General features: G+C 40.3%; 1 protein-coding gene across 1 annotated transcript in view; it reads right to left on the minus strand.

The window, feature by feature from the left end:
- Positions 1 to 13,100, minus strand: part of MPC2 (mitochondrial pyruvate carrier 2) — a 19,673-nt gene continuing 6,573 nt past the window's right edge. The window contains exons 3-6 of the mRNA XM_041003187.1: positions 6,359 to 6,399; positions 1,785 to 1,869; positions 1,264 to 1,375; positions 1 to 309 (exon numbers count right to left, since the gene is read on the minus strand). Coding sequence (XP_040859121.1) covers positions 273 to 309; positions 1,264 to 1,375; positions 1,785 to 1,869; positions 6,359 to 6,399 — 275 coding nt within the window. The 3' untranslated portion in view covers positions 1 to 272. The remainder of the gene's footprint in view (positions 310 to 1,263; positions 1,376 to 1,784; positions 1,870 to 6,358; positions 6,400 to 13,100) is intronic.

The following is a 13,100-nucleotide window of genomic DNA, read 5'->3' on the forward strand; positions in this document are numbered from 1 at the left end:
TATGTATGACCAATTATGATTTATTATGGACAAATGGTAGAAAAAAGTGCTGTTACCTTGCAGAGTTAAATTCTTTGAGTCACATTTAAAGAGAGATTGTTATTAAAAGTTTCCTTTATTTTCCTGTTGAATCAAGCAGTAGCTAACAGTTACAGTTAGATTTTTTTTGGTGCCATCTCAAATATAGCACAATTAGCAATGCCTTATCAATAATCAAACAGGTCCCAGTGCTTATGTCCACATCCAGGCTGCTCAGCTGGTCAGGAACTCTTTTACTGGTTTTCTTTTGCTTTTAGTTCTTGGTTATATCTACAAAGCAAACAGAAAAATAATGACCAACAATAATAGATTAATTTATGATAAGAGAATAAGAAGCATATTCCATTTCTTCTTTTCCAATTGCCAAATGACTATGGGTTGTAAATACAATCTTCCCAGCTATTCACAGGTAGAAATAGGCAGAGGGGAAGTGGCCCAAAGAGTTTATTTGTTCCTGGCTTGTGGTTCTGATAAGAGAAGATCTCAAAAGTCAAAAAAATTTAACACCTTAATTAACATACAGTTTCCTGTGTAATGGATGATGTCCTTGAACTACATGACAAACGTATAAAATGGGGCAAAATGTGATCATTTAGAAGTTTTAATTGTCTAGTCATGAAGCACCTTGTACTCTTAAATGGGGAATGGGTTCCTATGTAATCACTACGAGAAAAATCAATCTGAGTGATAACAGGCAGGATACTGAATTAAGCTCTCTTACTTAAACTGACTACAGCTAAGGACTATTTCTTCAGTTCTCATCCACTCAAAGAACAACCCTCAAAGTATTCTCTTTCACAACATCCTGGGCTTCTTTGTTTATTCTTCCCCCCAGCTTGCAGAGAACATGTAAGTGCACGAAGGATCTTGTTCCAAAAACCTGCCATACTTCCTATACTTCCCAGAAGATCTGAATATCAAATGTTTGACCAGATTATCATGATCATCAATCATCCACAAATAATAGAGACTTCTTCCTAGTAGTTTAAAAAGTTTCCACTGCTCCTGGAGCACTTCCCAATTAAACCAAACGCCTTTATTCTTATCATTTCCATTACTACACAGATAGACATTGTAAATCAAAGAGATTTCTAGAAAGGTTAAATGTTAAATATCTGCTTCTGACACTTTGCAGTCTTAGCACTCTATGTGAATCTGTAAGAAATTGTTGCCACCTGGGTCGTTTCTGAAGTCTCTTTCGGAAGAGCATCTTGGTAAACTTACCTCCATATACGGAAGAGCTGAGAGGCACCTGCTGCTCCCACAAAGAAATTAACTGCAAACAGACTCCAATTTTTGGGGATAATTACAAGAGAGTATCTTGACCAAATAAACCCTGTTGACATAAAATTTTAAGGTACTGATGATATTGTTTATATCAATATTCAATATTAACATAATTATAAGACTTTGACACAATGTTGAAGAACAAAGCAATACTGTCCCCTGAGTCCTCAAAAAAGTCTCTAAAACTCAGAACTAAACAGCAACACCCAGTTCTGCTAGTGAGGACTCTCCTTAATTAGCTTTATTTTTCTACTTATAAAAATAGGTTCATGGCAAAACCCTGAAAAACAAAACTTCTACACTACTCACAGCCATCTTCCTTTTTCCCTCCATCCAGTAACTGTCTAGAGGTCACACTGAATTTTTTAGTGTGTATGTGTAAATTTTGAAATGTTAAACTATGAAATGAACTGATGTAAAACATAACAACAATAATTTCCATAAAGATGATAACTCACCTGTAGCCATCAAGACAGCAGACTGAGCTGTGCTCAGTTTGTCGGCAGGTCTAGCCATGTCAGCCAGTCCAGCACACACCAGCCCCTGGAAAATTTAACGCATACAAAGAAAAAATTGGCAAAATGTGTTAAACCACCATTTGCAACGCCAACATCCCATATGACCCTGGTTCTAGATCTACTTCAGCTCCAGCTCCCTGTTAATGGCCTAGAAAAAACAAAAGAAGATGGCCTACGTCTTTGGCTCCCTACACCCATCCTGGTGTATCCCACACCTTATCCTGGAGGGAGACCAGGACAAAGCTTCCGGCTCCTGACTTTGGTCTGGCACAGTCCTGGCCATCGCAGCCATTTGAGGAGTGAGCCAGTGGATAGAGGATCTCTCTCTCAATCTCTGTAATCCTCTTTCTCTCGCTCTCTGTAACTCTGCTTTAAAAAAGAAAAAACAAAACAAAACAAAGAAACAAAAAACAATCACAAAGAAAACAGAAACAAAAAAGGCATCCTGAGTGTGGAGTGATCGTTTTTAAGTTTAAATATGAAATATTTAGCAGGTTTCCAAATAACAGTAGCTATACTTTCAGTATCTATGCATTAAGAAAATGTAAATCATGACAAAAAGCTACAATGAGGTGAGGAATGGTTTTTGGACTAATTTTTTATTTTCCTAACATATTATGCAGCAGGCTCATATACTTAAAAATCAGCACTGTATATAAGATATAGAAGCATATATTTGTTTCCTATATTTTATGTAGTTGTGCCTTATATGTTTTGAGTTTTTTGGGTCTATGAATTTCACATATGAATTTATGCTTTTTACTGTGTGCACAGTAGAACCCACTGGATGTGGAAGATGCCTAAAAGCTGCTTGAAGTCATTTGCATGGATTCCTCTTTTCTCTCAATACTCTTCCTTAAAAGCAGAAGTGTCAGAAAAGATCTATTATAAGTTGTCTTTTGATTAACTTTAAAATGAACTTTTTCAAATAAACCAAGCAACAATAAAAAATATGTTATGCTAAAGGTTCTGTAGCGACTCCATGACGCACTGAGAAAGAGGCAGATGCCCTGTGGCTGCTTCCAAGACGGCAGTGCGAGTGTCTGAGAGCACAGAGCTTGGAACAAACTGTCTGGAGGTCGACATTTTCACACTGCCACTTGCTAAGAGCGGGAATAGTAATCTGGTTTTTGACGCTAGTATGCTTGCATGGAAAGCAGTGTCAATGTTTCTCTGACTTGGGGGAGGTTGAGGATTAAATGAGATAATATATTCAAAAAATACAGTTTGGCACCCAGCAGTCACAGGTTGGCTCCCATTGCTCCAGTCATCTGGAAAATGTTTCTCCAATATCTAATATGTTTGTGATTTTTATTTAAAAGATTTATTTATTTTTATTGCAAAGTCAGGTATGCAGAGAGGAGGAGAGACAGAGAGGAAGAGCTTCCGTCCGATGATGCACTCCCCAAGTGAGCCGCAATGGCTGGTGTTGTGCAATCAGAAGCCAGGAGTCAGGAGCTCCTCCAGGTCTCCCACATGGGCACAGGGTCCCAAAGCTTTGGGCCGTCCTCGACTGCTTTCCCAGGCCACAAGCAGGGAGCTGGATGGGAAGTAGAGCCACCAGGACTAGAAGCGGTACCATATGGGATCCCAGCGTGTTCAAGGCGAGGATTTTAGCTGCTAGGGCACTGCAATGGGCCCCATGTTTGTGATTCTTGCTGGCAACTCATTATGTTCACTGGGCTGAGATAAATAATCATGACAATGTTTAAAGTGCTTTCTCCTTTAAAAACATGTTTTCTTGTTTATCATGTTTAATAAGATACATGTCACAAGGCAGTTCTAGAGGAGGTTTTTTTTTTTAAGATTTATTTTTTATTGAAAAGGTAGATTTACAGAGGAGAGACGGAGAGAAAGATCTCAGTCTGCTGGTTCGCTCCCCAAATGGCAGCAACAGCCAGAGCTGAGCCAATCTGGAGCCAGGAGCTTCCCCTGGGTCTTCCACATGGGTGCAGGGTCCCAAGGCTTTGGACTGTCCTGGACTGCTTTCCCAGGCCACAAGCAGGGAACTGGATGGGAAGTGGGGCAGCCAGCACATGAAGCAGTGTGCATTCCTGGTGCGTGTCAGGCAGGGATTCAGCCACTGAACCATTCTGCCGGGCCCTAGGGGACTGTTTAAAAAGTAAAATACTACAACAATGTATATCAATCCCAACATGCTTAGGCATAATAAAATCCTCAAGTTTGTAAACTGAATTAATTTGTACCTCAGTGTGAAATGCAAATAGATAAAATCTATATGGACATTTTTGAAATAGTTTGAGTTGCTTTCAATGAGAAGAAAAATTAGCCACACCAAATTGTTGAAGAGCTAAGTGATAACATGTTGTCCAAAAACATGATGACCCAAGAACAATGGAAGCTCTGCTAAGTGCCCTTGTTACCCAGGTCAGCCAATGTTCTCCGTTCCTTCTATAAATAAGCTAACAGACGGCCATGGCATGCCGACTGCTTATGGCTGGTAGGCTGCTCTCTGTTGTACTCCTGCGGTTTTATTCTCATTAGCTAAGACACTGGGTTTGTATCCAAATCTGTTAAAGTCACTTATGCTTGTTAATAGAATAAACTATTAGACAAACAAGTGAAACACAAGAGGGCTGTTAATTTAATGAAAACTAAAGTAACTTAAAAAAAGATTAATAAGGCAAGTTGTTTAGACCAATTCTTAAATTTGGTATGAAGCAAATAAATGTATAAAAGGCTGGGAGAGGGGGCCCGGCGACATGGCCTAGTGGCTAAAGTCCTTGCCTTGAATGCGCCAGGATCCTATATGGGTGCCTGTTCTAATCCCAGAAGCTTCACTTCCCATCCAGCTCCCTGTTTGTGGCATGGGAAAGCAGTTGAGGACGGCGCAGAGCATTGGGACCCTGCACCCACGTGGGAGACCAGGAAGAGGTTCCTGGTTCCTGGCTTTGGATCTGCTTGGGGAGTGAATCATCAGATGGAAGATCTTCCTCTCTGTCTCTCCTCCTCTCTGTATATCTGATTTCTGAATAAAAATAAATAAATCTTAAAGTAAATGGAAAGGATCAATTAAAAAAAAGAAAAAGTGGATTTCTTTTTTCCCATACTGTTGAAAGTATTTGTTAACTATGTTTTAATGAAAAGTAAAGTTAAAAATTATATAGGGAGCCTGCATAATGCCCTTGTTGCTAAATCCTTGCATATGCCTGGATTCCATGTAAATGCGGATCCATGCTGGTTGCTCCACTTACCATCCAGCTGCAAAAAAAAAAAAAAAAAAAAAAAAAAAAAGAAAAGAAAATGAATTTGTTTTTCTGCACATAGGTGATAAAAGCAAAGGCCTTGAAGGCAGGTGTGTCAAACTCAGTGTAACAATGATCAAAGTCTTAAACAAAAAGAAAAATATTCTGGATGAATAATCTACCTGAGAGCAAGGTGCAAAAAATCAGTGGCTCCATATACAAGTAGAAGCTTTGGCATTACGATAGATTACCCACAAATGAATACATATTCATACTTGGTCTCTCTCTTTTAAAAGCTTATTTATTTGAAATGCAGAAATACAGAGCTACAGAGAGAGGGAGAGATCTTCCATGTACTGCTTCACCCACCAAATGGCTGCAGACCCTGGGGCTGGGCCAGGCTCAGCCAGGTGCTAGAGGCTTCACCTGAGTGTTCCGTATGGGTGCCTTCTGCTGCTGCTTTCCCCATGTACTAGCAGGGAGCTGGACTGGAATTTGAACGGGCACCCACACGGGATGTTGGAATCCCAGGTGGTGGCTTACCCTGCTACCACAATGCTGGCCCCTGGCATGAATCCTGAGGACGTTGTGTTCCCTGAAATAAGTCAGCCACAAAAAGACAAATATATGCTCCCAGTTACAGTAGGCACCCAGAAAATTCAGACAGTAAGATGGTGGACCGGGAGTTGTAGGGAACAGGGCATTATACAGACCAAAGCTGGCCTTGTCACATAAAACCAGTGATTTGCCATGAAAAGCCACAATTATTTCTTTTCAGTTAAGTGAAAACTGTACAGGACAAAAGCACGAAGCCTGCAGTCTGACAGCTCGGGCTCCACCCTGACCTGACATTTTCCGGGCTTCTCCGAAGCACCCTTGCACTTGGATGACGCTATCGCTCTTTGAGATTTTTACAAAGGATTTGTTTGTTTTGAAAGTCAGAGTTACAGAGAGAGAGGAGGGACACAGAGGCCCACACACTTGGGTCATCTTCTGCTGCTTTTCCCAGGCCACTGGCGGGGAACTGGCTCAGCAGTGAAGTGGCAGTACAGGAACACTGCCGACACTGCAGGCGGTGACTTCACTTGCTGTGCCACAATGCTGGCCCTCAGACTCCCTTAAACCATATTAGTAGTTTTAATTCTCACATTAAATTATTAATAAAACCTACTCTGTCATGAAATCCATATAAGCAGATATATAACAATGGTTTAAATATATCTTTTCATAAACATTGCTTCAAATTGCTAAGTTCCAGCTAAAGAATTTTTTTTTCTCTAATAGTATCTGCATAAACTCAAAACGTACCCATTTCATAATAGGGGCCCAGAAGAAAACTGTCCGGGGACCTGAAAAAAGGAAAAAAATCAAGCAATAAATAAATCAAATAAATCAAATATTTACATGTGGCTTCATTTAATAGCCACCATCAAATTGCACAAAGCTGCATCAATTTCTATTTGTGTCTACTATGCCGTCCGCGCACTTTGAATCTAACATGTAGAAGAGCATCACAATATCACTCTTTTTATGATTTCCTTGTCGATTCTTGACACTCCTGTGAGATGCTAAATTAGTTAATATATAATGGAGACAGTTTCAAAAACCATTCCCAGCTCTTTGCCTCGATCCAGGAACTTAATGTTACTTTAGTCACAATCTTCAAATTGATGAAATTTCAAGTTACGTAATTTTAGTGATAGGTATGGGAATTCACTATTTTCATTAATATTTATAACTTTAAGAACATTTACCATGTATATTCTATTCAAAAGTCTAGTACAAATTTTAAAACATACATAAGAAACACAAAAGACAAGATGTGTAATTAGCAGAATTGCTGCTTTAGTCACCATGACACCCATATGCTTTGTCTAATATGTTAAATAAATAAGTAAAGCAGTGAAAGCGACTCTGGTTTCTTAGATAACTGAGAATTTGAGAAGCACACTTCAGAGTTGGGAGGAAACTCAGCTCATCTAATGCAAATGTTTCATTTTAGCACCAAGATTCCGAGCAGCTCCATGAACTGCACCCAGTCCACGGAGCTAGGAAACAGAAGATTATGACTGGAACTCACATTTTCAAATTCTCAACTGGCCACGATCAACTCTTCCAAATCATACACTTCTTTTAACCTCCAGGGGACATTTTTAACCTTCAGGGGACAAGTGCCATTGTAGCCACTTGGGGAGTGAACCAGGGGAAGGAAGATCTTTCTTTCAGTCCTTCTCTTTGTATATCTGCTTTTCCAATGAAAAAATAATTTTTTAAAATAAATCTTTAAAAGAAAAAAAAAAGACAGTACTAGCCAAGCTGCCAAAGTATGTACGGGTGAGCTCTGTGAGGGATCATGCAGTGGCCATGGCAGCCTTAGGGACCTTTTCCTGCTGTAAGATCAGAATGCAGGGTAGGGAGTAGATGGGCATCTAATGCCAAACACATCTACCTTCCCATCAATGTCTCTGATGAAACAAGTAATCAAGTTAAACTTGCCTTACAACAAAGTGATGGCAAAATAAAGAATAAGCTAAGAAGCAGTTGTGGTGCTACAGACAAACCATCGAGAGACTCAGGTTAACTACTGCATGCTTGGTATACCAGGTCAGAGAATATGCTGCTAAATGAAACACTCCGCTGACCTTCTGTGCTCCAGCAACATGAAGGTTGCATACGGAAGGTTATGACTTAAAGCCATATGAAAACATTCTAGGGAAAAGTCATTCGCAGGTACTTTACCAAAACCATACCTGCTATTTTCAATTTCATGTAAAGCCATTGTTTCCACTGAAAATGAACTCAAACACTCCTTTTTGGGGGGCGCATTTGGGCTGAAGTTCTGTTAAAAGCACTTGGGTAAGTGTATCTTTAAGCAGAAAAAAGTAGAAAATGTAAAAACGGCACCTGCTTCTGTAACTTTTGATTAACAACAGTTTCAAAAAAGCATTACATGCCATGAGCTGGTCCTTGCCTAGAGCATTTAGGGACAGCTGTGGTAGACACACTGTGAGCTGGTCCTTGCCTACAGCATTTAGGGACAGCAGTGGCAGACACCCTGTGAACTGGCCCTTGCCTAGAGCATTTAGGGACAGCCGTGGTAGACACACTGTGTGGTCCTTGCCTACAGCATTTAGGGACAGCAGTGGTAGACACCCTGTGAGCTGGTCCTTGCCTACAGCATTTAGGGACAGCAGTGGTAGACACCCTGTGAGCTGGTCCTTGCCTAGAGCATTTAGGGACAGCTGTGGTAGACACACTGTGAGCTGGTCCTTGCCTAGAGCGTTTAGGGACAGCCGTGGTACCCATTTTGGACTACTCCACAGTTGCTACAGTTTTTCATATTTTCTCACTTCATTCAAACCTCTTCACGTTACCCTTAGGGCTAATTTCATTAATTCAACTTGATTTTAATACAAAGAATTGGAAATAGACTTTGAAGCCTACGATGGTACACTTAAAATATTCTACCATGGTTAGTGTACTTGCCTATCAATATTATGACTTCTTCATGCCAGTGGCTAAATACTATTGGTACTTCTACCTCTCCTACCTAATAGAATAAGAAAAGGCAGCTAGCACAGTTGGAATCAGTTTGTGCATTTTTTTCCTAATAATTTAAGCCTCATCCTGGCATCTCTCACATAGGCTCAGAGGACCCAGTCCTTGTGTCACTTTCTGCTGCCTCCCAGGCACATTAGCAGGGAGCTGGTTCTGGAAGTGGAGCAGCTAGGACTCCAACCATTGCTCCTGACAGAGGATCCTGTTTGCAGGTGGCAGTTTAACTTGCTGTATCACAAGGACAGCACAGAATCAGTTTATATTAACATATTGCTCTAATATAAGAACTATGTTTTGTGCATATATAACATATACACATGCATACCATAATATATAATACACACATATGTTCATAAACTTAAAATATGATAAGATAGTAAGTTATTTTTGTCAATCTAATATTTTTAAATATTGTTTGCCTAATACTTTGTAGTGCTTTAAAATAAATTTGCTGACTTCCCAATTTAATCCTATAATGCATCCACTGCAAGCCAAGTCTTAACAGTCTTCACCAGGAGCCAAATACTGTCCTCAAAATAATTTTTCAAATGCCAGAAGGTCATAGCACAGACTTTATCTTTTCTTTATGGGCCCAACCAACTATATTGTTAAACTTCATTTTCTCATATATATCTGGTATCTAATCATTTTCATATTTTCCTGTGTGTTCCAATTTTGCATATTTTATGCTGTGGAATCTAGAGATAGTGCTAAAACAATTATTGAGAGAATTAAAACGATCAAGCAATTCTAAATCGTGATGTCCTTTCAGCTGAGTGTAATACTCACTTTGAGGTTCCTTCAACTCTGTGCTGCTGGGATTACAGACATCTTTCCAAACCCAGAACCCTGTCCACCTCTCTCTATTTTGAAAAGATATGTGAGGAAATGTTTGTTTTTCCCTTTGGTTAGAGTAAGATGGAATTTCAAAAGAGATTTTATCAAGGAAAAAAATAACCTAAAAACATGAAGGTGATTGAGCTTCAGAAAATACCTTTATAATGATAATTTTGCCAAGTTTTAGTCCAACTTAGTGGTCTCAACCAGGGGACCTGGCCCCCCAGGGCATTAGGCGGTGTGTACAGTCGTGTTTAGCTGTCACAGCTTGGCGGGTGTGTGGGTATGTGCCATCTGCGGGCAGTGGTCTGCGATGCTGGCCTTCTGTCTCAGGGAGAACAGCTCCCCACAGCCAGGAACCATCCAGCTCGAAATGCAGGTCAATAATGCAAAGTTCAGAAAGCCCAGTCTGGGCAGACCGATAAACCAGGCAACAATCCCACGAGCCTCACGATGCTGTATGTCTTCACACTGAAGTCTGTGCTCTCCCTCCCAATATCTGGCCTTCAAAAAGTCACCTGTGGTTTCATTCCCTAAAGGAACTATTCTGTAACAGATTAGGTGAACTACCCCTTCTCTGTACCATCTTAGTACCTGTATAGTCAGTCTTTCATTATTTTCTATATTTTTAAGATTTACTTTTTTTTTTTAATTTGAAAAGCTGATTTATAGAAAGAAGGTATCTTCTATCTACTGAATCACTCCCCAAATGGCCACAAGGGCCTGAGTTGAGCTTATCCAAAGCCAGGAGCCAGGAGCTTCTTCCAGGTCTCCCACATGGGTGTAGAGGCCCAAGGACTTGGGCCATCATCCCCTGCTGCAGTTTCCAGACCCTCACCAGGGAGCTGGATGGGAACTGCAGCAGCTGGAACGCTAACCAGCATTCATACGGATGCTGGCACTTGAAAGCAGAAGATCAGCTTGTCCGGCACACTGGCATTGCAGAGGATTAGCCTGTTGAGCCACTACATCAGCCCCCTTGTTTTCCCCACTAACTAAAATGTTACATACCTGTCACTTTGACAGATAGCCAAGGTCCTTAAAGACAAAGCGATTTTTAATTTTACATGACAAACATTAAATCTTTGTCATGAGAATTAAACCAGATTAATTATATTGAGGATAGGTGCTAATCAAAGATATTAAAACACTAGGTCTGCCTCAGATTTTTCTCAATGCGAATTAGTCTTCATGGCTGGAATTTACTAGTTACCCATCTCTAGGGATGGTAGGCCCCTTTATACCAGGGCTGTAATACTGGACTTACACGCCTTAGTTTCTAAGACGGTGGTCCTCTTTCCGTGAATCTGACACCAGGATGCGCTGTTTGGATAAGCTTATCTTTCCAAACTACCTGGTAATTTCTTTTTGATTGAGCTGCTGGGATTGCTATCACTACAGCTACCATTCTTTTTCTGTTAGAGTCTCTGTATCACACACAAGGTCAATTACTAAGTTTACTTTTTCCCTGCATGAAGCTTTTAAAACAGTCTGAACATTATTTATCTTCATATTGAACTCTTCAGCAAACTCCTTTCTATTTCAAAACTAACCTTGGCAGTTAATGAATAGTCACGGTTTCCAGTAGTTTTGCTGGCAACTAATTTATTCAAATGCTCTGAGCTAGCTGAGAGTTTAAAATATTAACTGCCTTTGCTTTCCACCCACAATTAAATCAAACATGGGGAGACAGACAGACACACACACACACACACACACACACACCCTTTAAAGACTAAGCTGCACCTGCTAATCAGAGGCAAGAGAAGTATTTTAATCAGTAAATAATTTCAAGTCCTAAACCGAGAAATATCAGTAGCAAGCCTAAGTTGTTAATTTTTCTGATACCAAAGGAGGCTGACAAGTGATTCAAACAACAAGAGCTGGGTTCCTACAAATGCACTCAAGCTGTGTTTTCTTAACTACTAAAAAGACATGACTAAGTTGTTGTGCCCAGATTTTGAGATCCCCAGAAATCACCAGGGGTCTGAAGTTAATCCAAGTGCACAAGGATGGTTTATTGAAGCTCAGCACATCCGAGCCTGGGTTCTTGGTTGAGACCAGACAGCTGGCTGACCAACTGGCCAGATGGCCAGCTGGGACCAACACCACTTACTGAAGTTTGACCCCAAACAGAACATTCATAGGGTTTTTATAGGGACAGTCCATAATAGCTTGAAAAGGGGCAATTCACAATAGCCTGCAAGGTGAGGGGGAAATACCACATAGTCCCTACCTATCTCTGCTGGACAACCCATGCCTCCGGCAACTAACAGAAGCAGCCACTTGGAGCCACCTGTGAGATAACCAGGCTTAGGGGGGCCTTGATTCATAAGGATTGGGACCCATCGGTGCTAAAGGTCACATAGGCCTTTAGGCCTGCAAGCTCATACAGTTTCTTAGTGGCAATGAGCCATGCACAAATGCTTGGGATTTTGAAACTGAGGTTCTTCAAAGTAATACCTGTGATCAAATAATGAACCAAAATTTTTTCAAAGAAAATTTAATTTACTGTTTTACCTTAGCTAGCTATTTTTCTTTCTTTCTTTTTTTTTTTTTTTTTTTTTTTACCTTGAGAGTGAAGAGTTAGTTCAAATAAATTTAGCTGTGGAGGAGTTCAGATACAGAAGTCATCTTCCAGAAAACAGCAGTCACCAGTGGATATGACAGGGAGGAAACACTCCGACTTACAATACATTTGGAAGTAGATATCACTCAGTGATAAAACAATGTTATATGTGCCATTCTAGACTGAACGAAGTGGGCAATGCTCTAGACACAGACATAATTCTCACAGGAGGGCATCAATTAGATGAGATAACTGAACTAAAATGATAACACGCTTAGATCAGTATAAGCAGAAGTACAGATTAATTGAGTACCTGGCTAACATTCACTATGATAAACGAGATTACTCTGATTTTGGAAGTTGGGAACAGCCTCAAATACGGACCATTGAGAACTATTAAACACGAATTCAAAACATATATATACACATTTAAGATTTGGCAGCCAGCATCATGCTGCCACCTGTGATACTGGTGCCCAAATCAGTCAGCTGGGTGAAGAGCCCCTTGCCATCCATGTGGGAGATTTGGGATGGAGTGCCAGGACTCCCACCTGGATCAGCCCCAGCAGCTGAAGCAATTCAGGAAGTGACCCAGCAAATGGATGATCTTTCTCTGCCTCTATTCTCTCACTGTGCCTTTCAAATAGATAAAACCAATCTTAAAAAGTAAACCTTTGAACTAGTTTCAAAAATAGTGAAAAATACAGGGAATAATTTTTGGATGTTATTTTTAAAGAAAAACTGATGGTCTAAAAAAAAATTTTTTTTAAAGGTTTTATTGGAAAGTCAGTTCTACAGAGAGAAGGAGAGAAAGATCTTTCATATGCTGGTTCACTCCCCAAGTGGCCACAGAACCTGCAGGTCTCCCATGTGAGTGCAGGGTCCCAAGGCTTTGGGTCTTTCTTGATTGCTTTCCCTGGACACAAGCAGACGAGTTGGAAGTGGAACAGCTGGTATATGAACCAGAGCCCAGATGGAATCCTGGAGCATGCAAGGTGAGGACTTTAGCCACTAGGTTACCATGTCTGGGCACTCAGAACCTTAAACTTTTAAAAAAATTTTATTTAAATATTATTTACTTATTGT

This window comes from Ochotona curzoniae, unplaced genomic scaffold (assembly GCF_017591425.1).
Source record: "Ochotona curzoniae isolate NIBS_2020 unplaced genomic scaffold, NIBS_Ocur_1.0 scaffold_2683, whole genome shotgun sequence".
Lineage (NCBI taxonomy): Eukaryota > Metazoa > Chordata > Mammalia > Lagomorpha > Ochotonidae > Ochotona > Ochotona curzoniae.